Raw genomic sequence first — 26,574 nt, 5'->3', positions numbered from 1 at the left:
TCCAGGCCTGATATTAATGGCCGTCTAAGGGCCCGACTACTATCGCCACAAGGGCATCAGTCACGCGAGCAGGCAGTGTCGAAGCACAGATGCTGTATAAGTATATTGGACATGTTTGGATCCTTACACCAATCTGTCCTCAGCCCAGTCTTTACAGTTTGAGTTCTTTTTCAATTATCCCTCCCGGTTTGTCAACGATGTCGCAATTTTCATGGTCGAAGCGTCGTACTCCATTATCAGGGTATGTCAATGTCTTTGTGAAGGGCTTCCCCGGAGTCTTATTACCACCGGTCATTCCCGTATTCGACGCGGATGCCGCCACCATTGCAGACCTACAAGACGCCGTTTTCCGCCAGCTACCGGCCGCGTTACAGCAGAATGGGGTTTATATCACAACAAGCTCGAACAAGCGTCTGGACGACTACCCACACAAGACCGTCGCCTCATTCTGTCACGAATCAGACATCCTGTCACTTCGGTTGCAAGCTCCATTAAGAGGTGGCGCTGACCAGGACCCAGAAGAGCAAGATAGGGAGTATGATTGGCCTGACGAACGCTATCCTCCCCCTGCAGACTCTGCTCGTAAGTCGCCAACACCCCAACCCGCACAAGCAATTGATTGCAGCTAATAAGGACAACCTCCTAGGCTCCTCATGGAATTACCAGCATGAACCATTCGGCCCATACACACGCGCAGAACGTCAAACACTCGAGGTTAATCCGCCACACGGTCAACCTAGGCAGCCTCAGCGACTGGTGAGAGGAAGGAGACCTGACTCGTTCCGCAGTCAAGACACCAATGTGCCATCCACCTTCCTAGAGGATAGCGATTTCAGTCCGGGTTCGGGATCTGCGCTCAGTGGTGAAGTAGACCCCGGAGATCGCGAAACCGAGCCAGAGCCCCTAATCGAGCCAGGAAGGCTCGAAGGTTTCCCTATCCCTGCAGCTGGACCGACTGATAGGCGTGAAGGACCACCGCGTCCGGATCCAAGATTGCAGGGAATCCCGGAAGAAGGCTCTTCAATAGGGGGCGATTTCGAGTCAAACCCGTCGGGCTCAGGGGCTGATCCGCCTATGACAATGGAAGAGCTGCGGCGGCGTCGGCGTCGTTTCTTTGGTGTCTCTTCGGGGAGTGGGAGTGGCAGCGGCAGTAGGTCGTCGCGCCCCCCGTCAAGCTTGAGACAAGAAGTTCCTCAAGATGACCTCCCGCGTCCAGAGTCGGGATTACAAGAAATGCCTCCAGAAGGTGGGTTCGATGGTCCGGAGTCGGGACTATACGAGATGCCTCCCGAAGGCGGATTCGACCTTCCAGAGTCGGTCTTACACGAAACGCCTGAACAGGGAGGGGAAGGACAGTTCGAAGTTGATCCGGAGCACGGTGAGTTTAACTTGGAAACTGGAATTTTCTTGTAAGAGCTCTGACGAAGAAGATCAAACCTTCATATATGGTCTGGATGATTCTGAGCAGACGTTCTACAACGACAACGGCGACGACCAAAGCTACGAGCAGCATCCTGACGACACTGCCGGCGACGCTGGTCACGACGATGGTATGAGGACGCATTTCGAGGAAGACGCTGGCCGTGACGATGGGATGAGGACACATTTCGAAGACTTGGACATCGAAGATCCTGGCGACAATCAAGGCGCCAACCAGCATCCTGACGATACTGGCGGCGGTACAGGGCACGACGACGGACTGGGGACTTTTTTCGACGACGGCTCCATGGCTCCACCTCCGCCTCCGCCTCCGGGACCCCCAGAAATGGGTGGCGATCATGCATTCCATGCAAGTGAGGCTGAACATACTAGTAGTAGCTGGCTGCATCTTCGCTAGAAGTAATTTTTGGCGCGGCTGCTTGCGCCGAAAGGATCATCATGCCTATAACGCAAGAATGAATAGACTGCGTATCATCCTGGAGCAAAGATGCTTGTAGGGAAAGGACGGGAGTTTGGAAACGCAATGGCCGTTACATCGAAGCAGAGCGCCGTTGACATCAAGGACATCTAGGTGATTTAGGGCCTCTGCGTGCCTCTCGTGTGTCTGATCCACTGTTGTTCTGAGAGTGTGATTAAACGTAAGGGTCTTGTAGAATTAGGACATCTCGAGGGGAGATGTCAGACTATATACCTGCTTACTAGCGTCAGAGGCATTACCGCCGCCGTTGCTAGAGGCCCTGTCTTTACAAGACTTGGCGCCTTAGTAATTACAAGAGGCTAGTTTTGCGAACACGTGATCCAATATTCTCCTTGCATCTATGCAAGGTATGGTAAGGCCCCCTGTTGTCACCTTCAAACATTCACTCGTAATCACCTTCCATTGGCTTCAACCTTTCTGTTTCTGTTCATTGTCACTGTTGGCCTACCCGATTTGTAATCGCAGCTCGAACCGGCATGCAATGAACTAGACCTTGAAAGCCTTGCAGCACCAAGCTATGCTCGTCGATTGGGCTATGACCTGCAACGTTGCCGATCATCCTTTCAGCCCTTCATACCATGTCTGCGGTTCCCAGTATCATATTTGGCCGCTGCTGCTTCAGCTCGCTAATGGGGGCCGGCTGTTGTCAAGAACCCAGACTAGGCCAATGAGCAGTGCCAGACCCAAAACAGTCTGTCCACGTTCAATGTAGCCAAAGCTCGGACAAGTTGGAAGCGGTAAAGCAACCACTCTGTACGAGAGTCCTGCCCAACAATAAAAACCACCTTGGAACCCAGTCTCTCTCCACCTAGGCTTTCTCATCACAGTTGAAAAGCCCAATTCGTCTTTGTTTCTGTGCGTTATCCGTACGACAGGTAAGAGATATCCAGAAATGCGCGGTGGAAGAAGCAACGGCTGCAGAACATGCAAGCAGCGACGTATCAAAGTAAGCTCGCGCCTTACCCCCTTTTCAGACCACACTTTCGTTACCATGTCTCCGCAAATACACGTACAGAGTACCACTACCTCGCACATGTCTTCTCGCAATCCTAACCGGCAATCACCTAGTGCGACGAGCGTACGCCAGTATGCGTTCAATGTGAAAAGAGCAAACGTCACTGTACAGGACCAGATTCACCCTTCCGATACCAGTACGGTTCGACGGAACAGCACATTCGACTCCTGCGAGCCTTGCAAACCGTCTCTCCCAACGAGGAATACGACGGCGCCATGTTTCCATCCAGTCACAGTTCCGGCGGCGCCTCGCAGCAGATCAAAGGAGTAGTCGTCCAGGGTACTCTCGGTAGTAGTGGCCCATCGGTACCCGCTAGCGTGCCATTGAGCCAGGGTGCAAGGCTCGCCGCCGCCCTCGCCGCCGCCCTCGATTGGCCCAGCGAGTTCGGAGCTCGCTTGCAACAATTGGGTCCTCATTACCGCCATCTGCCCTGCCGCCTAGGCCACAGCAAGGCACTCGACGCTGCGGTCAACTGCGTGCTGACTTCGTACACGCTCGTCTCGCGAGGCCAGCAACACAGGGAATCCGTTGAGCTCGCGAGCTACGGAAAGGCGATCAAGGCCCTGCGCGAGGAGCTGTCGTCGGTCGACCAACCTACTGCCACGACGTCGGAAACCCTCTGCGCGGCTCTGATCATTGCCCAATACGAGCTGCTCAAGCCGGGACAGACAAAGTTCTCGTACGTGACGCTTGCCGGCGGCGTTTCTGCCATTTTCCAGAGCGGCGGGCCCGGTCGGATCCAATCCGATTTTGAGATTGCCATCTTCTCTTCCCAGTATCCCACCATCATCACACAGGCCCTGCTCCGCGGCCAAGAGTGTTTTCTGAGTAGTCCCGACTGGACGGCCGTCATGCGCCGTGGCGATCCGTCCGAAGACCCCATCATCACCGACAATTGGGTTACAATCACCCAGCTCCCAGGGCTACTTCGACGGCTTCGATCCATTACCACCACCACCATCACCACCATCACCCCAACCACCGATAACTCTCAATGTGTCTCTCAATTATTATGCGACACATCCTCACCACTCTACCCGTCCATCCTGCGCGACGCCTATGCCCTGCGCCGCGACATCGTCAAACACAACGACGACATCACCCGGCGCCTCTCCCATCCAGGCGTCTACCACGTCTGCCCAGCCGTGTACAAAGGGCCCATCCCGCCCCAACCGTGGACGCCGAGCAGCAAACTCGAATCCCTCACTCCCAAGCGCATAGTGAAGCAGTCGGCCATGTACCACGCGTGGGTCATCACAGCCAACGTCGTGTTGTCGCGGATTCTCATGCCCGTCGAAAACGCGGCGCTGACGCTCCAGACGGCCCAGTCCGCACAGTACATCATGTCGACGCTCGATTTTGTCTCGAACGAAACGAAACCGTTCGGCGGTATGTACATGACCTACGCCGGGCCGCTGGCGTATGGAGTTTTAGAGAAACGGCCGGCGGATCGACAGTTGCTCCTCGACAAGCTCAACGATCTGTTCCGTCCTTTCGGGTTGCAGTTCGACCACGCGAGGATGATGACCGTCTTTGAGGCCGTGACCGGTGGGAGCCCGCTTAGTTCGCGTCGTGGCGACGTTTTCACGAAAAGTCCAGGTCCGGGTCCGGGTCAGGGTTCGGAGTTGACTTCGTCCTCGTCCTCGCCGAGCTCGTCGACTTCGGATTCGACTTCGAATGCAAATGCGAACGGGAACCGGGTTGGGGATGGAAGGTGAGTTATAATTTGTGATTTGATGGCTTATCGTCCACGGACTGTCATGGTTGAGGTTGGGGGCTTGTTAAGAGCCATGTCACTTTATGCTGGCGATCAAGTTAGAAATACCGTAAGAGAGCACCAAATTTCCCCCATTCAACATAAGCTATCGTGTCATCATTGCTTCTCGTGGTCAATCTACAGCTTGAGTACGGAGGAGAAGTTGGATGATATGTCCTTCGACAGGGTCAATAACAACACGAGGTGTCGTGCTGTTCTGCTTGCGCCTACGCGCGCCCGTCTTCTTTTTCCGTCTTTTCTTCTTTTCTTCTTTTCTGGCATGCGAGTACTCGACATCGACAGACTATCCCCGAGCAGGGTATCTATCCGTATCCGTACCTGTACCGCAGGGCGTATCGAAGTAAGTCCACCCTTATCTGATCTGCGCCGATCAATTTGGTCGCGCACATCGCATCGTTACCGTCCCGTCGGCTTGCACCATCGATTCGGAGAAACTGTCCCTCGTTCAAGGAAGGCGCTTGACCCTTGTCCTGCATTTCTTTCTCTGCGGCATTTCACGCGGCCGAGTCCATATTCTGTGCAACTGCCCCCGCTCTTGAAAACCACTTTCCCCGCTGCCAGTACGCACGCATTTCCAGCACGCACTTCAAGTGGCCAACCCTCATTGTAGCGTGGCGACGCATGTCAGAACTATGAGGGCAGAAGACACATATGCCTAGATCTCAATGTCCTCGCCCCCTCTTGGCGGCATCGTCCCGTGGTAGTGTAGAGCACAGGCGTGCGGTCTGAGGCATTTCGTGTCGACCGCATCAAAGCATATCATGCAGACCTCGAACGTGTGTCCATCCTAATCCTGCCCTTTCGACCAATCTTTACACATTCCAAACACGGTGCGACAAAATTTACCAAACTCAGCCTTGGGATTGAACGAGCGCCAGCTCCCTTGGGCACGATGCCATACTCTCGCGGCAGGATCAGTGACTGGTTTCGAGCCCATGTTACCGTACTGTCGACGACCAGGGCTGAAGCCGGTGATGGGAAGGATAAGAACATCTTCGACGAGTTTACTCCGACCGCCGTCGTGTAGACCTGTAAGCGCATTCCAGCGTAGACCGGCTTGCTGCTCGAGCCAAGATTGTGTCGCGACGGTTACCGCTTCGGGTCCCGTAAGCGTAAGTGGGCCCATGAATCGAAGCTGTTCGACAGCTGCTGGCGTTGTGATGGATCCGCCATTCTGGGTAGCGACATCGGCCAAGCGCTGGGTGAGAATATCCATGAAGCGCAGGAGAACAGGGTGTGCTGTGGCGGATGCCAGCGCCCATTGCGTGAGTTGGACGGGATAAGTGTAGCCCATACGCCAGTAAGCGTCGGATTCAGGAGGGCAATCGGCTTCGATGCCGAAAATCAGGCTAACCGGACTTTTAGATGAGAAGTTGGTTTCGGTGACGGGGTCAGTCCATGCTTCCACGTCGGTTGGCGAGATCCATGACTTTGGTGGGCGTAGGGGTTGAGTGTCTACGTCGGCATACTAAGCGTAGGTCAGCGAAATAGTCGGTATATGAGTGGGGTGAGAGTCTCACAATCCCGCCAAACCACTTTACTACCAAAATGCGGAAGACATCTGTTCGCTCAACATTGGCTGGTAGATGAAGGAAGCTGCCCACGAAGTCGGGTTCGAATTCAGTCAGGAACTGCGCGATGCCTTCATCATCCCAAAAGAAATAGGCCATGTCATCGTTGACCACATGTGTCAGCCATTTCTCCACACTGTTGCGGAGGAAGTCTGTCCATTGGTCGACACGGCGATTCTTCCATGTCTGATGCAGAATCAGAGGGATTGCTGAATTATCCATCATATGCCCTTTGTTGGCAGTGGCGGCTTGAGATGCCAACAAGACCGCGTCCAAAATGTTCTCCGGTTGGACATCTGAGTTCGGTAACCAATGCGGTGGGATGTACCATGCTGCTCGTAGTTAGTGGACGTTTCCAACAGCAAAGTGCGGTTTGAGAGGAGTAAAGAAGGCGACTGGTCTATGACAACTTACCACCACCAGTTCCATTGAAATTGTGCACATGTTTGTAGAGTAATGGGGATTCTTGCTGCAGTCGAGCGGATGAGATGGGACGTGCTTGGTGTTTCTTTACGGGTAGAAGGTACCAAAACAAAAAAGCCGAAAGAAACAAAGACGCAAAGATTCGGCGCGACGAGAGGCACGCGACTCTCATGTTGTAAACTGTGCACACGGCATGAGGGAAGTCTGAGAGAGGAAATCGACCACTCTCTTCAAGCTCGGGCAGAGTGAGAGAAAGAGGTGCGCAAATGGTGGCTCAAAGAAGGTTTGGCCAGAACCGGGCGCCAACCTTTAGCAGCACGGCACGGCCAAATCTTGGGGTAGAAGACTGTCACTGGTAGAGGCGAGGGCACCGATATTTTGAGCCAAATTCATGATCGCCGGCTGCCGGCAGAAAAAGCAGGACTTGACGTGGCTGCCCGTTTCATTCCAACCGATTCTGGAAGAGCTCGTTCCCTTGTTTGTTGAGAGCAACGATGGTGGTGAAGGATGAAGGATGACGACGCAGTCTAGACCAGTCACTTTGGCAGGTGGTGTCACTGCCACTCCTGCTACCACTCGCTACCACTCCATTCTTGAAGTTGGAGCACCCGTGCTGTCTTCTGGCCACAGTGATTGGGCGGCCACCAAGCCGTCACTTGTGCGCCCTTGGCGGGGAATTTCCAATTTCAGGGTTGGGTGAAATCCATGAATCCGTGAATCCCCCTTGCTCCTGGAATTGGAAGTCTGACATTCCTACAACGAGTCCAAGTGGAGCGAAAGTCAGAGAGAGAAAGATGAGTAGTTGATGCCGTTCATTTAAAGGAAAGGAAGCAAAAGGAAGAAGAAGCAGGAAGAACGCCTGAAGTGGTCAGATTTTTAGACAATCACGTGATACGTTTCAAACAGTCACGTGAGTAATGTGTATGTAAGCAAGGGCCGATTCGAGGTTCAATAGGAGAAAGAAGTCATCCTTCGCGTGTCGCACATCCTTCCTTCAGCTCCATCGCTTGATTTTCTCATATCCTTCAGCTGAAGTTCCGTACATAATGTGACCTCTTTTGCTCCTGTGGCCTGGATGTCCCCCGTAATAGCATATTCCAAACCTAGCAATCTCCGACGCCCGCTTCGCAAGAGCAAGGATGGGTCGCAACTCATGCCGAAGGTTTGACGCCGTTTTGCAGCAACATCTTTTCATTCCCGGGAAATCTTTCATTCATGAAATGTGTGTAAAACCGAAAGTAATCTTTCATAGCACTTCCATCGCCCTCGTCGTTGTCATCATTGTCATTGTCAGCATCAAGAGATTTCCGTGCGCCTTTCGAGAATGCTAAGACCGGATATGATTCGACGTCCTTCTCTTCCTGGAGAAGAATCATTTCGAGGATCTTGGCCTTTTGTGCGATGCTGTCGAACTGCCAGACTTTACCACGATAGCGCATCGTAGGCTTGATATAGTTGAGTGTGATGACTTTATGTTGTGATGCCTCCTTTTGCGCCTGAGGTGGAGGTTGCGCGTCGACGATACCTTCGACCTTGGTAGGATTGAACTGTGGAAATGACCTCGCCAACCGCGCAGTGGCAGCCCGGATTTCGGGAGTCCACGTACTGAGTTTTGGACCCTGCAACTTTGGAACACTAATGGGGCTTGCATTGGGAGCGTCTTGGTGAGTCTTTCTCTTCTTGACTCCTGAGAGAGCCAGATAGTCTTGACTAAGTCGCGGTCTCTTAGCGCCAGTCGAGATCCTCTTGCTGTCGACTTCGACCGGGGAAGTGGGTTCGGGTGTGCTTTGTTGACTGACAATGTGGTGGATGCTTTCGGAGTCAGACACTATTCGAAGCGGATAACATGTCAGCGAGGAATCATTTGTGAAAGGTCCAGCAAAGTATGAATTGAAGCTGGGGTCAAATGGAGACCAAGTAGTAAACTTACGGTTCGAGGGATAGTCCAGATCGATAGCGTCATCAGCATTGCCAGGAGCGGTGGGCGGCGAAGATCTTTCTCCTGGTGGATGTTGTAGACATCCCGGACATTGTGCCATATTCTCTCGCCCAATTTTCTGATGTAGGTTCTCGATGGCATACCAGCGTTGTGTTGTCATGATGGTGTTAGTATAGCGGTGGATCCTCAAGCGATGCTCGTCAGTGTCCCATCGGAAACGGAGTCCTGCATTGCTGGAGAAGTATTGGGCGCCTGCGCCAGAATCTAAGAACTGCCAGGCAAAGGGCTCGATTTCTTCGTCTTCGAGGGTTGGAACGTGGGGGGTTTTCGATTTGAGATACTTCAGTGTATCTTTTTGGAATTGGGACGCAGTTTGTAAAGTCATGCCCAGCTCGTCGCAAAGGGCCCCAAGTGTTTTAGTGTACTTTTTAGGCATTGTGAGAGGGATTCTGTCGTCTTGTCAAATCAAGGGTAGTGATATAAGACACGGCAGGCAGGCGGCGTAGAGGCGGATGATAAAGCTCAATTCTAGAGTTTGAACGTGTCAAAGATGAGAGACTCAGCGAGGCGTCAGTTCCTCTTCCCTTTCCTAACATGAAAGATAATTGACAAGATCAAGTCTGGTAGTGGTCGCGATCAAACATCCTCAGGTCCTTAACGGGGGTTCAGTAGGAAACGCGTCGGTAGCCTTTTTGTTTGACTTGGTCAGGTACAAAATTGAACCAACATTTCAAGTCCAATCCTTCCCGTAGCATTGAACAGTAATTAATACCCTCGTCCAGTGACTTACTACTACCTACTATATGTTCGTGCCCATCTCTCTCAGTTGCAGCTGTTGATTGACTGTACCATAGACTCTTGGGTAATAGCATTTCGGAATTGCCCAGACAAAGAAGCTCATAACCCAGGTATAACCCACTAAACGTACAAGTCCACCCCATAATAGTCTCTGCGCATGGCTCCTTCGGGCTTCAGGTCTGAGATGTTTGCCATCTTCTGACGATTGATTCCAAGGAGATGTGCGGCGGAGTAATGCAAGCAATGCAGATTCCAAAGTCACAGCAACCGCATTCATACAGAAAAACTGTAGATCTGCATAGTCGCTCCAGCCTGGATTCAGCTGCCAACTCGTGAATTGATGAATCAGCCCTGAAATTAGGAACAACAAGAATGCCATGAATACTCTCTTGGTTACAGCGTTTCGTAGCATGCAACTTGGAAGCATTTTCATCAAGCAAAAGGCATAGTCGCTGTATCCGCTTAGGTGAACACGGTGCCAAAACCTTCCAATCTCATCAGCTATCATTCTGCAGTACGACCAAGGGTCATATACACCTACATCGTCCAAAACCGGCCAAGGGTGTAAGCTTCCAAGGGACTTCCGAACAGGTCTGGCCAATCGTCTGGTATATCAATATGGATAACGCGTATGAAGAAGGTGGCTAGTGCAGTATGCATGGCGTCTAGCAAGAGTATTGGGGTCCAAAGCGAATTCGCAGTGAACCAGATCCGCATCACAACCTCCCTCATTGAGATCGAGCCGATTGAATGATAAATACTTGGTCTCAATAGACGTCGAAGGAGGACCGCCTTGGCTGGTACGAAATCACTGATGCTGATGACTTTGAGAAGTCTCGTAGTCGCCCAGCGATTGAGAAGGAAATGTATGCCAATTTTGATCAGCAGCCATAGGACTCTCGCCACTGAGAACTTCCTACGGGTGGCAGTTGATTTGACTTGGCTGCCAGTGGGTCGCTCAATTAGGATGACATCTTTGTATGGGACCCTAATAAAGCGAGGGTTCAGTGCGACCCTGTACATGTGCGTCCACAATTCTCTGTTGAGCCAGGTGTCCTTCGAGCCAGGTTTTGAGACTTTGCCGGCCTGTTGAGTCGTACGGAGAGTCCATTTCTTTATGTAAAGCAAAGATGAGGAGTGAATTAGACCGATGAGAGTAATAGTCCCCCACAATTCTGAGAGACCGGGAAGAAAACTCAAATATTGTATTGTTCTGAAGGAGACCGTGGCTGGTAGCAAGATAGCAGGAAGGACGTATAAACGATGCCGAAGTGGGATTGTAAGTAATATGCTTGTAGCAGCATTGAGAAACACCCAAGATACAATTGGTATTAGCGCTGCTAACGTCAACATTGGAACGTTACCCAAGGTAGATTCGAACGCGCCATTCAACCGGAAGACTTCGAGGTGAAAAATACTGCCAGAAAGAGGCTGACAACATTTATATCCCTCGTTGAATACCATTGTCCGTACCTAGCGATGGCGAGCTTCTCTCAGGAATGTATGGTCCGTGCAACCGTCCTCATAAGTGTGAGGAATCAGCCGCTGAGACAAGCATTCTCTGCAGTCTTCGACAGGCATGACTTCAGTTTGACTCACAGCCGCGATCACGCGAGCCTCGAATCGTGAAACAAAGCTCTGAATTAAACAGCAAAGTCAGACTGTGAACAAGGCTTTGTCGATACATACCATTGTCTGGTCTGGGGTCTCGACCCCTGCCAAACCTGGACATCTTGTTATGTGTATTCTGTTCATGGAACTCGCCCATGACCGCCGCTGGTGAGGTATCGTCGACAGAAACAATGAAATCTTACCATAATCCTGGAGACAATAGCAGTATGCCGGCAATGCCGCAAGCAGCGGTCCAATCCGTGGGAACAAAGCCTGATCGAGTCCCGCGAGATCAAAGATCATTGACAAACAAAGACCTCGAACAATTAGAACGCCGCAAATAGATCGAAATCATTCTTTGTGACAATCGAACACGACCTGCTACAATGAACTCTTAAGACATTGCTTGTAGAGTAAATGCACCGCAGCCGTCTCAGATCACCTCTTCTTACTTCGAAAATGAATCTCTATCGATTTCTCATACCTCTATTTTTAGCCTACTCTTGCAGAGCAGGGCCTGTTGTGCTCCTTGCCGGTGAAGTGATTGGCTCAGTCGCTGGTGAGGCAGCTGCCGGTGCTGTCGCAGGAGGTAGTATAGCGGGGGCATTTGGTGTCGGAGCGAGTGCCGTCTGGTACGGAGACTTTGTCGTAATCAATGGTGCGTTGTATTATGGGTCTGCGGTAGCAGGTGTCGGTGTACTCGGAGTCGCTGGCGGGGCGGGTAAGTGAGACGTATTCGCGGTCTGATACAATGATACTAATTCCAAGCTCTAGCGGGAGGAGCTGTGGTGGCGGTCTCAGACAAGAAAAAGAGCAAGTCAATCATGGCTTCGATCAAGTCCGCTTCAAAAGCGTCAGCTTCTGCTTCAAAAGCATCGGCATCGGCACATAAGACTGCCACACATGCACCTTTGCAGAGTGAAGCTAGAAAGACCACCAAGGGTAAGTACAATACCGTCAACGATCCCTTTCACATTCGCTTTCAGTACGACTGACGGAAGGCGTTCAGCTCCAGCGCCACCAGCGGCGACACCAGCACCAGCGGCCACATCGGGAATACCACCACCTCCAGCTACACCCGTGTCGAGCCTCCCTCCAGCATCGCGACCAAGTGAGGTTCCTGCGGGCGTTCCGGAGTACAATTTTCGCATGTGTCAGTACGACATCATAAAGATGGGACAGAATAAGCAGGCTCTTCTCTTCGACCAACCCCAGCCGCGAAGTGAGTCGCTCCCAACCTAGATTACCTATTTGACATGGCTAATTTCGGTGTAGGCATAAGAGTGGACAACATTCCCCCGACTTGTATGGTCCTGTCAACCGTGATGCTTGGAAATCCGGAGCTTGGTCCTCATCCTGTTCCCATGGGTTCAGCTAGTCTCCAGTGGAATGACATTGACCCAAAGACCATAAACCTCATACGCCAAGCCTTTGATGTGCCACCCCAATGAACTCGAAGTCGACTTCGGCATCGACAACTGGGAAATAGGGAGGATTCGGGTTTGGGTTGATAAGAGGGCAACAGACCGTTGAGGAAGTCGACATAGGGGTCGCCATGGGTCTGTGAGCAGTTTTGTGATCGTTATGTACTCTGCTTGTTTGGTTTACATTTATGTAGGTGTTAATGCTCCTTGTGACTTTTTTCGTCTTAAACCAGTAAAGGATTTCGACATGGTCTCGTGTGTGAGTAGCGGTTACGCCCAGGAGAGGGAGTACTGCTTGAGTGTCGAGGTGAGCGAGGTGACTTGGTGTCTTGTGTCTTGGCGGGCGTTGCGGCGAAACGACGATTCCGCGAATCACCTGAGCATTGAAGTTCAAGTTCCTCCCCATCTGCGTTTCCGCACGACCACCTCTTTTTACTGACGACATCTCCGGTAGGCTCTTCAACAGTCTGGAGTAGTTGGATATGAATACATTCTTCACTGCGTCCAGGCTTGGGCCCCCAAACGTCGCTCGAACCTTGCGACAGCATTTTTCTCACAGCCCCAGATCGCCCGCCGCAGCTCGAAATCTTTCACAGACCACCGCAAGAGCCCAGCATGCCACACCATGGGAGGCAGCTCGCGCTGAAGCTGCAAAGAAGAATCAGACTACATTGTAAGCATAGTAAATACTTCCAGGTAGCAGGACTCTGACCACAGCAGATACTACGGACTCAGTGCAGGCATACTGCTGCTCGCTCTCTCATATGCTTCCGTTCCTCTCTACAAAATGGTAGGAGTTCCCAGCACATACTACACTTCACTACTGACCCTTCCAGATCTGCCAACAAACCGGCTGGTCCGGTCAACCCGTTAAAGCCCACGACGGGGCTGGCGATCCCGCAGTCCGACTAAGACCAGTCGAAGACCACCGTCGGCTACGAATCACCTTCAACGGCTCCGTATCTGACATCCTTCCGTGGAAATTCACGCCGCAACAGCGAGAAGTTCGCGTCCTCCCGGGCGAGACTGCCCTAGCATTCTACACTGCCAAGAACAAGAGCGACGCAGACATCATCGGGGTGGCTACATACTCTGTGACACCAGCACAAGTGGCACCATACTTCAGCAAGATCCAGTGCTTCTGTTTCGAAGAGCAAAGGCTCAACGCAGGCGAGACGGTCGATATGCCTGTGTTCTTCTTCATTGACCCCGAGTTCGCAAAAGATCCTACCATGAAAGGCATCGATACCATCACGCTGAGCTACACCTTTTTCAAAGCACGCTATGACAAAAACGGAGTGCTCACAACCGTACCCATGGCAATGGCAGCGGCATGATTCGTTAAAGAGGAGGATCAAGAGGTCATCACAAAACCGTCTTGACTCATCGACCCAGATGCCGGAATGACTGAGCTGACCCGTCACCGCTCCTCCAACCAGGCGATCAGATCGTCGACGCCGCGGTCAGGCGGGAAGACAGGATACCACCACCTGATCACTCTTCCATCCTGAAGTACGATCATGGACCTTCGAAGAACCTTCTTCCCCTCCCACTCGAACGTCGGAAGATCCAGACCGCGCTGGAAGTGCAGATTCTCATCGCTCAAAAGATCATATGGCAGACGCAGTCGGTTGTGGACTTCTGCCTGGTAGTCTGGCGATTGGGTCGAGATGCCGTAGATATGGGACACACCGAGAGCGTGAAGTTGAGAAAATCTGTCTCGGAAAGAGCAAGCTTGGGGTGTACATCCACGGGCGCCAGGGATGGAGTTCCATGAGTCAGGCACAGTTTCATTGGGTGCTCCTAAGCTCCTCGTCAGCAAGACCATACCACTAAGGTGGGCTCGTGAAAAGGCCCAGCAGGCGCTGACGCTCGCCTACCTGTCCTCGGGTAACAAAAGACAACAGTCAACTCCTTGAGCTCGGCGAGGTTGACCTGCTTGGAATGATCCGTAGCAACAGGCAGGTTAATGTCCGATGGGATCTTGAAGTCTGTCAGGTGGTTGTACAGCCCATCATCGTTGGGAACTGGCAGGTCAGATGGAAATGTCGTGTCTGGGCTTGAATGTCAGCCAGCCAGTCCGTTCGGGGCCAGGAGTTGTATCATATTGTAACAATCCCCAAGACATGGATGGAACGGCACGTACGAGCCATGCTTGGAATATAATATAAATCTCTGCTTCAACCGTGAAGCCGAGCTTCCTCACTCCTAGTGCGGAAACGAATTCTTCTTGGTGCGCTGGTTCTTATTGATAGGAGGCGCTCCAATATTTGGGTATCCCACGTAGATACAGTATCTCTTCGACAAGTCGTGCTCGGGTGATTGTCAAGACTGCCTAGGTAGTTGGGCAAGACAAACTTCTGGTCAACACATTCCTGTGCTGAAGAAGAGATAATTCGTGTGTTTGCCCTTCCGCCCAAATCTTCTCCTGGTTACTCGTTGCGATGTGCAGCGAAGGATACTGTAACAAGAACAATGGCAGTAAGCAGGCACGGCAGGATATGATGCTGTGACTTTTTGCCGAGGCAAAGACACAGGGCTCCTCGACCTTTTTGCAATTTCGGTATGAAGCTGGAGGATTGTGTTTGCATCAATTACATTACTTTTTGTCTTCTCAATGGCCATGCTATGCTATGCGATGCTATGCCTCAAGCAATTACCCACTAGCGTTTTTGCGTGGTATTTCGCACCAACTCGGGATGCAGTCCATCTTGCCCCGAGCAATAGACTCGACGGAGCAAGTTGTCGAGACATAGTCAACCTTCGACCAGTGTTCGGAGCAATCATAGCTCGAGCCCTAAAAACAGGGCACCATGACAGGCGCGCAATCGACTTGTAACCTCAACTAGCTTCCGATCCCAAGAACATCCAGGATCTTCTCGAAATCCGGCGTGCCAAAGCCACTCGCAACATCCCAACCTGCTGCAGCACTGAATCCGGGCCCGTCGCAGCCGACGCTGGTTCCATTCACCACATCGGTGAACGCCTGGAAGCCTTTCTGGTACAGCCAGGGATTCAACCAACCCATTGGCGGCTTGCCCTTTGCTACCAGCGCGTCATTGACCAGGGAGAAAATACTGGCGATTGCCGGACATGCACAACTTGTTCCGTCCACACTCCGTACACTAGCGTTGTAAAAGACGATATACCGATAACTCTGCGCGGAGAGGTCCGGGTACGCACGACCTGAACAGTTGTACAGACCCTTGAATTGGTCGCCGATGGTATCGACGTATCGCTCCACTGCAGTGTCCTGCCAGCTTGGACGTGCAAAGTAGTTGCTGAAGCCGGAGCCAGAAGAATAGCCGTTGCGCGTGTCGAAGGCAACGACTTCAGGGTAGTTCATGGTGCCGCCGACGGTGGTCACGTAAGGACAAGAGGCAGGAAAGGCGGGCAGGAAAGTGGTGGTGTTCTTGCCATCGTTGGAAAAGCAGCTGTTATTGGCGCCGACACCGTAGTCGCCAGAGCTGAAGAACAGGGAGATACCCTGAGCACCGAGGGCGGCGAATTGATTGCAGACCTGGGTAGCATAGGATTTCGGGACGGTCTGTTCGTCGTCGCCGTACGATGTGGAAATGACTTTAGGAAGGCCAGCGGGGTCTTGCTCACGCATCCACAAAACCCAGGTCAAGTAGGGTTCATTGGTGTTGGTATCGGTGAATGTGTCAGCGTTGAAAGGAGGCATGCCGCCGGTTGAGTACGCGGTGACGGGGGTCGGATAGACTAGACCGAGAATGGTCTCGAGGTCGAGGTTGCCTTCGATACCCCCTCCAGCGGTGGAGTTGTCGACAGCGCCGTGGTCAATCGAGACTTGCTTGAGAGCATACGAGGAGTTGATGGCTTCAGGGCGGAAGTTCTGCAGGTACAGTCTTGCGTCAGATCGATTGGAGACTTGACCGAGGTAGTTGGTGAAACCAATTGAGTTGTTGTTGACCGCTTGAGGCTTGTAGTTGACAGTGTTGTACAACGTCTGTAAGCACTTCGTGGTCATGCCACCAAAGTTGCAGACCTTGTTCAAAGCGCTCGAGTTGGCAGCAGCGGTGAGCTCGGAGAGGTCAATATCAGTGGGTATGGTAAGAACAGTGTCACCCTTAGGGTTTGCTCGGAGGAAAGCGGTCGTGGGTTGAATGGTGGTGACGTGGTCATGCAGCGAGCGGGGAAGCGACCAGCTGGTGGTTCGGACGAGCTTGGTGCCATCTTCATGTTGGTAGACATAATATTTTGTGTCTAGGAGACGTTCGATCTGAGCCACTGGCAGAGTGAGGGTGACCCAATCCCGGGCTGAATTGAACTCGAGATGTGATGGGTCAATGCCATGTCCGGACAGCCAGTTTTGAAGGGACTCAGTAGTCTCGTCAGATGGTGAGATCAGGTCGTGAACTTGTTGCTGGGACAGATGTTGGCCATAACGATGGTGGGATGGATCCGACACTTTTCAGATTAGCTTCACCGAGGGCGGGCTGATATTGGAGAAGCTTACCTTCGTGGAGATGTTGCTCAAGTAAGTCGAAGTTGTTGGGCGTGAGGCCGATATTGAGCTTCAAGAGATGGAAGGGATGAGGATTTCCAGCGATAGACCACTTCGGAGGCACGTTGTTGGTTTCTTTGACAGCGTAGTCAAATTGCGGGTTGAGGGGGGATGAAACGACTGATTGAACCACGGCCAGGAGGGCCAGGAGGATGCAGAACATAACGAGTGTACTAGAATGACATGGAAGAGAATGAAGCACTGAGAGAGAGGACGGGGATGAAGGTGTTGATGGCAAAGGTGTAGAGAAGAAGAGGTTGGTGAAGTTCAAGTACGAAGTTCCAGTAAGGTACCTTTAGGTGCTCACTGGCTAGGTGACTGGTGCTTTACAGTAGGTACTCTGTAGTCGAGGTCAAAAGGGCAGATGGATGTTGATGTCATTCGCTGTGGACGTGGATCGCCGGTTAAGCAAGACACTCCCAAGACACTAAGGCAAGCGATCTCTAAGTCTGTACGTAGTAGCTTAGTTCTCCGGGCCGTGGTCCTGCTGATCTGTGGTGGTCATGTTTGGCAGCATCATGCAGCTACGAGTATCCTTTCTAGAAAATCGAGAAGCAGGACTGTTGGTGGTACAAATCTCGAGGTCCCGAGGCTACAGTTACACAGACCTGGAATCGAGTGGACATGGACAATTCAGTCATCTCCGACGCATGTAACGCTGGAGATTCATTGGTCGTGGATAGTACAGGCGAGTGTACAGCATTCTCCAGCGTCCACAGCATCCAAAAAGTGATTGATTCAGACTGCCTCGGTTGTCGATCGATGATGTCCTGGTTCATCTTAAATTCCGTTTCATATGGAGGATCAATGGAGTCGATGGAGTTCCAGTCAATGTCACCTGCAGTCAGTGCCAGTGAAAGATCTTCAAGGTCTGACAGAGTCTGACTGTAGCAATTCATGCCAAAAAGTATGGGAAATGCTCTTGTCAGACGGTCGTTCAACAACAGCCAAAATTCAACCAGAAACTTGCATGTCTCCTGAGCTTTTGTTTTCTTTCTACATCTCAAAGAGTCGTCAATTCCTGGTCCTCCATGACTGCTATATGACTGATTATGATGCGGGCGCACCGTAGTATCTATCCGTCACATCATGTCCATCGAAGATGTGGGAGCCATGAAAGCCCTGAGCGCGCCCCAAAAATTGCCAGTGAATCTCGTCTGAGGTCTGGAGGCAAGGCCGTCGTTACTGCCATTTCGCACTCCTCTCATACTTGGTTCTCAACTTAGGCCTTTGACATCAATTATGAGCAAGGACAGACAGAAGTCCATGGAAATGACTGGACATGGCGTCCTTTCGCCCGACGGCAAAATCGTGAGAATAAATTGGCCGACGTCCCTGAATGGTACTTGATTGCCCGATCCGCGCGACCTCAATTATCTCAGCACGCTGATGCCCTCCTTTACGAGATACACAAGCGCGAGAGAGGTTTGCGCGAGAAGACATCTTATGCTCAGAGGTGGGTAGATGTGGAGCGACAAATAACCGACCAGATGCGTGCAGAACTCGATGCCTTAGTGACATTACAGAAACACGTCAATACTTTCACCGTCTGCGACCCTGAAGTCATCGCCGGTCTTTTCGCCGGCCTAGAAACCGAAGAAGAACGGCTAGCGGTTGTACTGGCGTCTCATGTCAAATTCCCAGACACCCAGTTCCGCCAATCGTCAGGTATGTAGACCTGAGTACGCCAGTCTCCGTCGTTGCTGACGACAGACCAAGAGGAGGCAGCAGATTGCGAAGACGACGATGCAAATGATGGTGATGAGAGCGTCATTCTTTACGGTCCCGAGGAACTCAAGGCAGACAAGAAGCGAAGAAGGACTGAAAAAAGACGGCGTCGCGAAGAAAATCTCAAGAAGCACAAGGAAGGTCCGGCACCTGAAGCGACGACGCAGACGAAGAAACCACAAGATGGAGGACCTGCAAGGCAACCGAACGAGCGGCAAAGACAGACAGACCGTGAGAGAAGCAAACGATCACAAGCACCGGAACCCGAGCCCAGTGGGCAAGCAAGTCGCTCGGCGAGCCAGAGAGAGAATTGAGGAGCTCAAGGGATGCAAAGGAAACACAGAGGATCAGAGGCTACATGGAGCGGGATAGCACTGGACTCTGGCGCCGTATCTCTGCTTGAAATCATGTCATAAGGCAGGTGCAAGGTACTGGCCCCCTCCTCAGAGTTATAATCCAGCCGAGAATCATGCTTGACGTCTCGGTATGCCCGCAGCTGAACCACCCGATGAGAGGTCATGAAGCTATGTAGAACAAGCAAGGGACCCTTCGCTGAGCAACCGGACAAGGTATCCGTTAAGAATAGGAACCACCACTATGGATGGCCATGCAATTCTGGTACCGAAACCATCGGACTGGCTTAGACAAGTCACGCGGGACAAGTGCAAACCAGGCGGGGGCTGTCTCATCATAACACCTGTGGGACCGACTGAATCAGATCTTTACTGCGAGACATGCATTTCCAGCTGACACCTACCGCTGGTGGTTACCGCTGTTTCCCACGTCTTTGGTGTTCACAATGAACGGCATACCGTGAGAATGATATAGTTCTTGGTCTGTGAGGCGGTCAGCTAATTGCTCAAGCTGAGACCTAAAATGTCACGCACAATGGCGCAGTCATGAATCATGCCAGAGTCGTCTTCTTGTCGTCTTTATCGATCTCATACACAGAGATCTATATATACCTTAGTAATTTTCTGCATTCAGTAGTACACAATGGATTCTTACTTGAGGAATTCCCAGTCCTTTCAAGCCGTACCCAAAGGCGCATAAGTTGCCGGTCGCCAGAAGGCCCCATGAGGAGACCTATCAATCTTCTCCCATGCGCCACCCAACAAATCCGTACCTGAATGTGGGGAAGATTCACAGTCTCCGCGAAAAATCCCCATATGGAGCTCCAGGCATGGTAGCCAACGACCAACTCTCGAGTTCGGATGCGCAGCAACCAGCCGTCGGTTGCACACTGCCCTAACTTAGTTTGCTGCCGGAGCTAATGATTGAGTGCGTATCCATAAGATCTCGTATGCCTGATATCTAGGTCTAGAATTAGTCATCATTATGGCAGCGGCCCACGACGGCAGTAGCTTAATCTCTGTAAGTGTCAGGTCGCCAAATTGACATATATCACAGACGTGACAAAACTGGATCCCTACCCCTGAGTTGAAACGCGTCCGCAACGCGTTGTGTACAATCGAAAGATAGTTGTACTATCCCTATGGCCACAGTAATCTCTTTGTCATGTATGCGAATACTTCGCAAAGTATCGACCGCCACAGGCGCAAGACAAGTTGTTCCCTTCCGAAGAAGGTCTGCCGCCTGGCCTCCGGACGGCAGTACTTGTCGCTCGCAATCTCTCTGCCTGTGTGGCTGACTCTGGTTCCGCTCCCCTCAAACACGCTGTCAGTATGTCTTTATTCAGCCTGGCCAAGATACCGAGGATGGGCGACAGCGAGGTCGATGATCAGGAACTCCCTCTCCTGGACGGTGGGGTAGACGAAGATGCCCTCGAGGGGGGCGCGGCACGCAGTGAGTTCTCGAATGATGCTGGAGGCTCACCCTGTCTGACCACTGGCTTGACGCAGCAGAAGAACTTCGAGACTTGAGGAGATACCATCATTCTATCGTCATTAGATTGACCACCATCTTTGTCGCTTACCTCCAATCCTCTGCACTGGCTATCAGGGCGAAGGTGGTATTGCCATCAGAAGGGCATGGAGAAGATACAGGCGGAGGGAGCGGTGGTAGCAAACTCCGCTCGATACTTTCAGTCGCCTGGATCGCCGTTAGACCGACAATACTGTCACCCCGCCAAAAGCGAAAGGTATACCCGACTGCTTGGCTGGATGGTGTTCGAGGGCTCGCCTGTTTCATGGTTGTCTTCTACCACAACAGCTTGCTATTGTATCCCGGGCACTGCGACGCTTGGAAGAAAGACGATCCACACTTCTTTAGGCTACCTGTCGCACGATTACCCTGTTCGGGCCCAGCAATGGTTGATGTTTTTCTGGTCATCAGTGGGTATGCACTCAGCGTGCGACCTCTCTCGCTTGCACGGGCCGGAGACCTCCACAAGCTTACGGAATCTCTTTCCTCTGGCGTTTTTAGAAGGGCGATCAGGCTATATACGCCAGTCATATTCCTCACCTTTACGAACGCCATGTTAAGCTATTTCGAACTATGGGACCCCGCAGGCGCGGACCATGTCCCGCATCACAGTACCCTTGGTCTCACCTTGTGGGCATGGCTGGACGACTTGATGACGGGGCTGAATCCGTTTACCCTCTCCAAATTTCGCACCTGGGACATGAAGGGTCTTCGCTACGCGATCGGAATGTGGACGATACCTTTCGAGTTCCGTGGCTCGATCGTGGTTTTTGTGTCACTCCTCGCGCTAGCTAGAGTCCGCTGGATACTGCGGTCTGCTCTTCTCTGTGCCGGCGCAATCTACAGTATCGCACAGGGGGAATGGGACATTTTCCTGTTCCTCTCGGGACCAATCTGCTGTGAAATGCATAATCACTTTGATCGCCGAAAGTCACCATCCGCAGAGGGCGAGAAAACACTCGGGTCCAGAAATCGATTGCTGTCGATCATCGAAAAGCTCGCCCTTGTGTTTGGTCTTCTCATTCTTCTAGCCGTCCTCACTATGCCACCGGATCTCGGCGACATCCAGTTGTACCATATTATCACAGCAATTGACCCCAAGAGTTGGAAGAATCTGCCGGCAGTAGGCAGTTTTCCAGTGTGTATAGCCTCGGTCTTGCTGGTCTTTTATATTGGCCAGTCTCGATTTTTCCGCAATCTCCTCTCGTCGTCATTTCCGCAATATCTCGGCGATAACTCATTCGGCATATATCTCATGCATGTCACCTTGATTAACAGTATCGGACGACCGCTGATGCGTGCGATATTATTTGCGAAAGCCATGATGGGCTTTAAGGCGGCCCTTGCAGATCAGATAGGGTCTTGGCTGGTGTTGGTAACTTATGCTGCCATCGCTATCCCGGTGCTGTTTTGGATCAGCGAATTGGTCACTCGATATGTGGACCAGGGTAGTGTCCAGCTTGCAAAATGGTTGGAGCAGAGATGTCTACAAAAGGATGAATAGCTCGATATAGCCGCGAAGACATTACATTATTTTCGAATAGCACGTTTATTGTAAAAGCCCACCTCACGTCCCGTTCGTCGTCAATTGTTTCTTCATACCATTCAATTACCCTGGATTGTGGCTAGTCCGAAATAATAGCAGGCAACTAGGAGCATTGTAGTCTAAAAGCTTCTGTGGGATGCTTCACTTCGTGATGGTCGTGAATATAATCTATTGATGAACGGCTACGTCGCGCAGTTGTACGACTTCTCAGGGCTTTCTCTGACGGCCTCCATTAGATATAAAAACTATCAATACCGTCCACTGTTGGATTGACTATTTACACACAGCAAACATGTTCCCATGGTCCTCTCCAGCGACTCTAAAGTCGCTAACTACTTACAGGTCCTTTTCAGTGGAGCCGTTCTTAAGGGGACGAGTATTGTGGGTAATGATTGGAAAATATTGAGCAATATCTATATGAATATTCCAGCACGTTATAGAAGGGATCCTCCTCGTGGATTGGCGAACGCTGGTCTAAACTTCCATCAGAAAGATCTACCATTTCGGTACCACGCTTTTGCGGAGTCGACTCCCTCTCTGACACTCTGCGTCATAGCCACTATACTTCCACACCCGGATAGCCATGTTTCATGGTAGCTTCTCAATTTACCATATGAGCCTTCTTCGACTGTGATATGATCAATACCCCAGACTGTACTTAGGATATGCACATGTAACCTGTCACTCATGACCAGCTCGTACTGATTCAGGAAGTTGTAGGTCCAGTTTACCCGAAGCCAGGCCTGGTCATTGTAGCTTGCACCACGCAATCCTTCAGGGTCAAGTTTAATCCAGTCCTGAAGAGTGACATCGATATCGAGAATATTTCCATCCTGATCGGAAATATGTCGTAGTTCCTCAATAATTGCTTTGTCTTTGTAGTGGTCTTGTTCACCCTCCTTATCGTATCTCGCTAGAAATAGGATGCCTTCCTTCGGACTTCGGCCACCGGAGATAGGGCGCGTCGTTAGCATAGTAGCAGCATCCGGAAGCAGTGAGACTTTGTGATTTTGGCCGAAATCCTTTTGGAGACTCATGTAGGATTTTGTGTCCCTTGCGGTGAGTTGGAGATCAGGATGTTGACTGAAAGCTTTCTGAGCGCGCTCAAGCTGGTCTTGATTGTAGAACCTGTAGGTTTGCGGAAAGGAACGAATTCTGTAATCTGGGAAATCTGCAGCCACAGTCTCACGATCTCTTTGCGGCCCCGGCCAGATGTCACCGAAGTTACCACCTCCATGAAACATGATTGCGGTGTTTTCAGGTCCCCCATGCGCTTCTAGGATTTCCCGAAGTTTCGTCTTGTCGTAGTCGTTGCTGTTGGCAGAAGCATACACGGACTGTATTCCCAGGTCTTCGAGAAGAATCAATTCCCCAACCCATATTGCTGAATCTCCTTTGTTGCTTGGTATCATCAGTTTGGATCCGGAAAGGTCATGTTTGAGTGATCCTCTTACCTATGATTTGGGTAGCCTATCATAGCTACGTACTCGACACCTAACAGCATGGCAGAATACTCAGATCTCAGCAGCTGCACGTGAGTCGCTAATGTTGCGGTGCAGGAATCGGATCCCGAATAAAGAGTGTGCGTCACATATTCTCTCGATGGGCCGTGGAAGGAAAGCAGGATGACTGTAATCACGAAGAGAACACCAATGGTCAGGAGCCGAGGTGTCGAACAACCTCTCCATGAGGGATGCATTGTGAAGTCGTGAAGTAACAAGAACACGAAGACACGGCCAGTACGAAATAGAGGAACTGGATTTATTTGGTGACCAAGGGAGATCGAAGGCTGAAAATGATGAAGCTACTCACTCTTACATTTCATGCGATGCAAGCCGTAGTTCGAGGCCAGTGCCAGGACGACAAGACGTTTGACGGTTTCCACCTCAATTCATTGACAGATAGGGTCACTTCTGTTCGGGTCCAACCGAGGACAACTCGCTCTCTAAAAGGGCTTGTTGGGGTTAAATAGGGGGTGCCATCAGCCGACCCGCAGATGTTCTGGTCTGAGCAAGGATGACGGTATTCTACTCCTCAATGGCGCCATTCCGACTTGGACGCGAACAGGCACGTCCTGAGTTCATGTGCGCGAAGCTAGGTCTGCCTCAATGCGCGTTCGCCAATTGTGACAGGTGTTTTAGTCAAGATCTCCAACCAAGGGAAGAATCCGGGCTAAGTTGGTGAGGCCGAGGCTGCTTTTGCAGGTCCAAGCCAGCCAGCACGTAGGAGCATTTGGGGCTTGGACAGAGATCAATGGAGCGCTGAATGCAAGACTTTCTCCGAGAATATCCAACGGTACAAATATTCGAGTTTGCTTGGTGATTATCATCCGTCAACAACTTCTTGGATAAACAATACTAGTAGTTTCCAGGCCTTGGCACCAGGAAATACACTCTCTAATGTTGGGCTTGATAAAACAAAATTTTTACCCCCCCTTTCGATAGTGTACGTCAGTTCTGAGTCTGACGCTCGCCGAGTGACCTAGCCCACGATGGAGCTTCCAGGTGTGCCAATTGTATTCGTGTCGACAAAAGAACGCATCGCTGTCAGAATCTAGGATACAAAAAAACAGAGGCCGGTTAGCAGCCTCGAGATTGCGGGCTTATACCCAAGACCTGTCAACGTTGCACAACACCGAACTCGGGCGTCGAAGCGTGACTACACCAGGGTTTGAGCAACGAAGGAAGATCCTCGTCCTTCTTTAGCTTACATGCTTGATTTTGTCATAGCTTTGTGGTTGCAAGATTATGTACAACGTTCCTCCTGCAGCGAAGGGACTCTCTTTCTCAGGCTGCTACCATCCTTCATTGTCAACTTTCAGCGGTAGTTGTCTCGGCTGATATCTACTGCCATGGAGTTTTGCAGGATGACCGGGAGAGTCATGAACCGCACAGCCATTATAGCCCTTATCTTCACCACAGCTGTTATTCTGTATCTACTCAATACCCATTCTACCGGCTACTTCTCCTCGACTACGGAAATCGAAACAGGCACTCGAAGCTCAACAACAGACATGCTCAGATCCTTCTTGACGGGAAATATCAACAATGATACTACTGTCACGTCGCTGAATAACATTCTTCACGATGTTCACAATGAAACGCTGGGATTCCAGGAAATCTACGTCATAAACCTCCCCGAGCGCAGTGATAAAAAAGACTCGATGAGCGTACAGGCCACTCTTACGAATCTTTCCCTGACCTTTACTGAAGGCGTTCTCGGCACAACAGTGCCTGAAAAAGCTAGGCCTTTTGGGTTTGAGCATCGGCTTCCCGCAGAAGTGGGATGTTGGCGGTCACACATGAATATCATGCAGCACATGGTGAGACGTCGTGTGCGCTCCGCGTTGATCTTCGAGGACGATGCAGATTGGGATGTTGCCATCAAATTTCAGATGTCACAGGTCGCTCAGGGATCGCGCTGGCTTCTCAACAACACGGAAGAAACATCTTCGCACTCACCGTATGGAGACGGCTGGGACGTCCTTTGGATTGGGCACTGCGCTATCAAAGATGACCCTACAGACAAACGCCGCTGGGTCATTCCCAAAGATCTCACTGTTCCTCCTCCTGGACAGCGTTCTCTAACTGTGCAACATGAACCTAACATGACAACTTGGGAGTCTGGTCCAGATGCCGACACTCAAACTCGCATCCTCTTTACACCCAGTTTCGGCTACTGCAGTGCTGCCTGGGCAATCTCTCTTGCAGGCGCAGAGAAAATCATCCACAGGCAAAGCATGAGCCCGTTCACTGAGGCGGTCGACAACGGCGTCAGCAGTATGTGCTCCAGCAGAAGCTCAGAACTAAGGTGCATTGCTCCTTTTCCAGCAATTGTCGGTGTGTCCAGAGCCGCGGGAAGCACCGACCGTGATACAGATATCCAGACAAACAAGAAAAACAACCCCACTACGCGAAAGACTTCAAAGTCTGTCAGGGTGACGTTCTCTACCCGTCAGAATATCCAACGATTAATCGCGGGCGAAACCACATTTCAAAGTTTGTATCCTAACATTACCGGGGACTTGCGAAGCCTTGAAGACATTGGGAGCGCCGTAGGTCATGGTGAATTGCTTGAATAGTAGCAGAATCAAAATAATACTATATAATAGGTTACAAGTAGTACTTGGGTACGTGTTGAATCTTCGGGCTCTCAACTCTGCAACAAAGACCATCCATGCGACAACAGTTTGGAAGTATCGTATATTTTTCGTTGGATAATGACTGCTCGCGATCATACTGGCTGGCGTATGCTTCCAATCTGTAACAAATCCGGGCATGTAAATTGTACTCTATTGCGGTACTGAATTCGCGAGGAGCAGTTTCTATAACTACCCCTATTCTAGAGACGTAGGACATTACACGTCCCTCAGCATGAAATCAGTGGTTCTATGTAATTATCCATCTTAAGGT

General features: G+C 51.2%; 12 protein-coding genes across 13 annotated transcripts; 7 read left to right on the top strand and 5 right to left on the bottom strand.

The window, feature by feature from the left end:
- Positions 1 to 58: 58 nt before the first annotated feature.
- Positions 59 to 1,837, top strand: PV05_02871 (the record flags this gene model as incomplete). 2 transcript variants are annotated; one of them, XM_013463474.1, is made up of 3 exons in its annotated part: positions 59 to 582; positions 647 to 1,378; positions 1,431 to 1,837. In XM_013463474.1, exons 1-3 carry the CDS (start codon positions 90 to 92, stop codon positions 1,835 to 1,837), a joined length of 1,632 nt encoding a protein of 543 aa, XP_013318928.1. In that variant the 5' UTR covers positions 59 to 89. The 2 variants fall into 2 exon arrangements, with proteins under 2 accessions (XP_013318928.1, XP_013318927.1); XM_013463473.1 differs by lacking the exon at positions 1,431 to 1,837 and having other exon boundaries at positions 647 to 1,420.
- A 466-nt stretch (positions 1,838 to 2,303) lies between these two features.
- On the top strand, positions 2,304 to 4,888 carry PV05_02870 (uncharacterized protein). The gene is made up of 2 exons (XM_013463472.1): positions 2,304 to 2,864; positions 2,987 to 4,888. The coding sequence occupies exons 1-2, from the start codon at positions 2,811 to 2,813 to the stop codon at positions 4,649 to 4,651; spliced, it is 1,719 nt and encodes a 572-aa protein (XP_013318926.1). The 5' UTR covers positions 2,304 to 2,810; the 3' UTR covers positions 4,652 to 4,888.
- Positions 4,758 to 6,920, bottom strand: PV05_02869 (uncharacterized protein). The gene is made up of 3 exons (XM_013463471.1): positions 6,696 to 6,920; positions 6,231 to 6,613; positions 4,758 to 6,178 (listed from the first exon to the last, which is right to left on the bottom strand). Exons 1-3 carry the CDS (start codon positions 6,874 to 6,876, stop codon positions 5,498 to 5,500), a joined length of 1,245 nt encoding a protein of 414 aa, XP_013318925.1. The 5' UTR covers positions 6,877 to 6,920; the 3' UTR covers positions 4,758 to 5,497.
- A 935-nt stretch (positions 6,921 to 7,855) lies between these two features.
- PV05_02868 (uncharacterized protein) lies at positions 7,856 to 9,079 on the bottom strand (the record flags this gene model as incomplete). Its single annotated transcript, XM_013463470.1, has 2 exons — positions 7,856 to 8,532; positions 8,635 to 9,079. 2 exons carry the CDS (start codon positions 9,077 to 9,079, stop codon positions 7,856 to 7,858), a joined length of 1,122 nt encoding a protein of 373 aa, XP_013318924.1.
- Positions 9,080 to 11,511: 2,432 nt separating this feature from the next.
- On the top strand, positions 11,512 to 12,503 carry PV05_02867 (uncharacterized protein; the record flags this gene model as incomplete). Its single annotated transcript, XM_013463469.1, has 4 exons — positions 11,512 to 11,773; positions 11,827 to 11,994; positions 12,062 to 12,274; positions 12,328 to 12,503. The coding sequence occupies 4 exons, from the start codon at positions 11,512 to 11,514 to the stop codon at positions 12,501 to 12,503; spliced, it is 819 nt and encodes a 272-aa protein (XP_013318923.1).
- A 455-nt stretch (positions 12,504 to 12,958) lies between these two features.
- PV05_02866 (uncharacterized protein) lies at positions 12,959 to 13,813 on the top strand (the record flags this gene model as incomplete). Its single annotated transcript, XM_013463468.1, has 3 exons — positions 12,959 to 13,149; positions 13,197 to 13,266; positions 13,313 to 13,813. 3 exons carry the CDS (start codon positions 12,959 to 12,961, stop codon positions 13,811 to 13,813), a joined length of 762 nt encoding a protein of 253 aa, XP_013318922.1.
- An 83-nt stretch (positions 13,814 to 13,896) lies between these two features.
- Positions 13,897 to 14,629, bottom strand: PV05_02865 (uncharacterized protein; the record flags this gene model as incomplete). The annotated part of the gene is made up of 3 exons (XM_013463467.1): positions 13,897 to 14,279; positions 14,357 to 14,530; positions 14,623 to 14,629. The coding sequence occupies 3 exons, from the start codon at positions 14,627 to 14,629 to the stop codon at positions 13,897 to 13,899; spliced, it is 564 nt and encodes a 187-aa protein (XP_013318921.1).
- A 392-nt stretch (positions 14,630 to 15,021) lies between these two features.
- PV05_02864 (uncharacterized protein) lies at positions 15,022 to 17,355 on the bottom strand. Its single transcript, XM_013463466.1, has 2 exons — positions 16,957 to 17,355; positions 15,022 to 16,907 (listed from the first exon to the last, which is right to left on the bottom strand). The coding sequence occupies exons 1-2, from the start codon at positions 17,165 to 17,167 to the stop codon at positions 15,322 to 15,324; spliced, it is 1,797 nt and encodes a 598-aa protein (XP_013318920.1). The 5' UTR covers positions 17,168 to 17,355; the 3' UTR covers positions 15,022 to 15,321.
- A 738-nt stretch (positions 17,356 to 18,093) lies between these two features.
- On the top strand, positions 18,094 to 19,046 carry PV05_02863 (uncharacterized protein; the record flags this gene model as incomplete). Its single annotated transcript, XM_013463465.1, has 3 exons — positions 18,094 to 18,150; positions 18,231 to 18,672; positions 18,724 to 19,046. 3 exons carry the CDS (start codon positions 18,094 to 18,096, stop codon positions 19,044 to 19,046), a joined length of 822 nt encoding a protein of 273 aa, XP_013318919.1.
- Positions 19,047 to 20,267: 1,221 nt separating this feature from the next.
- On the top strand, positions 20,268 to 22,178 carry PV05_02862 (uncharacterized protein). Its single transcript, XM_013463464.1, has 2 exons — positions 20,268 to 20,538; positions 20,598 to 22,178. Exons 1-2 carry the CDS (start codon positions 20,418 to 20,420, stop codon positions 22,118 to 22,120), a joined length of 1,644 nt encoding a protein of 547 aa, XP_013318918.1. The 5' UTR covers positions 20,268 to 20,417; the 3' UTR covers positions 22,121 to 22,178.
- A 242-nt stretch (positions 22,179 to 22,420) lies between these two features.
- Positions 22,421 to 24,084, bottom strand: PV05_02861 (uncharacterized protein). The gene is made up of 2 exons (XM_013463463.1): positions 23,617 to 24,084; positions 22,421 to 23,563 (listed from the first exon to the last, which is right to left on the bottom strand). Exons 1-2 carry the CDS (start codon positions 23,859 to 23,861, stop codon positions 22,648 to 22,650), a joined length of 1,161 nt encoding a protein of 386 aa, XP_013318917.1. The 5' UTR covers positions 23,862 to 24,084; the 3' UTR covers positions 22,421 to 22,647.
- A 438-nt stretch (positions 24,085 to 24,522) lies between these two features.
- PV05_02860 (uncharacterized protein) lies at positions 24,523 to 26,373 on the top strand. The gene has a single exon (XM_013463462.1). It carries the CDS (start codon positions 25,014 to 25,016, stop codon positions 26,241 to 26,243), a length of 1,230 nt encoding a protein of 409 aa, XP_013318916.1. The 5' UTR covers positions 24,523 to 25,013; the 3' UTR covers positions 26,244 to 26,373.
- The last annotated feature ends 201 nt before the right edge of the window (positions 26,374 to 26,574 follow it).

The sequence above is a fragment of the Exophiala xenobiotica genome (assembly GCF_000835505.1).
Source record: "Exophiala xenobiotica strain CBS 118157 unplaced genomic scaffold supercont1.2, whole genome shotgun sequence".
In the NCBI taxonomy this organism is placed as follows: Eukaryota; Fungi; Ascomycota; class Eurotiomycetes; order Chaetothyriales; family Herpotrichiellaceae; genus Exophiala; species Exophiala xenobiotica.
The sequence above is the reverse complement of the archived record's forward strand: the minus strand, read 5'-3'. Positions and strand labels throughout refer to the sequence as shown.

Excerpts from the sequence above, each read along its gene's own strand:
- PV05_02870 (XM_013463472.1), top strand. The coding sequence starts at position 2,811 with ATGCGCGGTGGAAGAAGCAACGGCTGCAGAACATGCAAGCAGCGACGT. Across the intron at positions 2,865-2,986 it reads GCAAGCAGCGACGTATCAAA|TGCGACGAGCGTACGCCAGT; the intron begins GTAAGCTCGCGC and ends GCAATCACCTAG.
- PV05_02869 (XM_013463471.1), bottom strand. The coding sequence starts at position 6,876 with ATGAGAGTCGCGTGCCTCTCGTCGCGCCGAATCTTTGCGTCTTTGTTT. Across the intron at positions 6,614-6,695 it reads TTTCAATGGAACTGGTGGTG|CATGGTACATCCCACCGCAT; the intron begins GTAAGTTGTCAT and ends AACTACGAGCAG. Across the intron at positions 6,179-6,230 it reads TAAAGTGGTTTGGCGGGATT|TATGCCGACGTAGACACTCA; the intron begins GTGAGACTCTCA and ends ACCTACGCTTAG.
- PV05_02864 (XM_013463466.1), bottom strand. The coding sequence starts at position 17,167 with ATGTTCTGCATCCTCCTGGCCCTCCTGGCCGTGGTTCAATCAGTCGTT. Across the intron at positions 16,908-16,956 it reads TGAGCAACATCTCCACGAAG|TGTCGGATCCATCCCACCAT; the intron begins GTAAGCTTCTCC and ends TAATCTGAAAAG.
- PV05_02862 (XM_013463464.1), top strand. The coding sequence starts at position 20,418 with ATGTCTTTATTCAGCCTGGCCAAGATACCGAGGATGGGCGACAGCGAG. Across the intron at positions 20,539-20,597 it reads CGAGGGGGGCGCGGCACGCA|AAGAACTTCGAGACTTGAGG; the intron begins GTGAGTTCTCGA and ends TTGACGCAGCAG.
- PV05_02861 (XM_013463463.1), bottom strand. The coding sequence starts at position 23,861 with ATGCATCCCTCATGGAGAGGTTGTTCGACACCTCGGCTCCTGACCATT. Across the intron at positions 23,564-23,616 it reads ATAGGCTACCCAAATCATAG|CAACAAAGGAGATTCAGCAA; the intron begins GTAAGAGGATCA and ends GATGATACCAAG.
- PV05_02860 (XM_013463462.1), top strand. The coding sequence starts at position 25,014 with ATGGAGTTTTGCAGGATGACCGGGAGAGTCATGAACCGCACAGCCATT.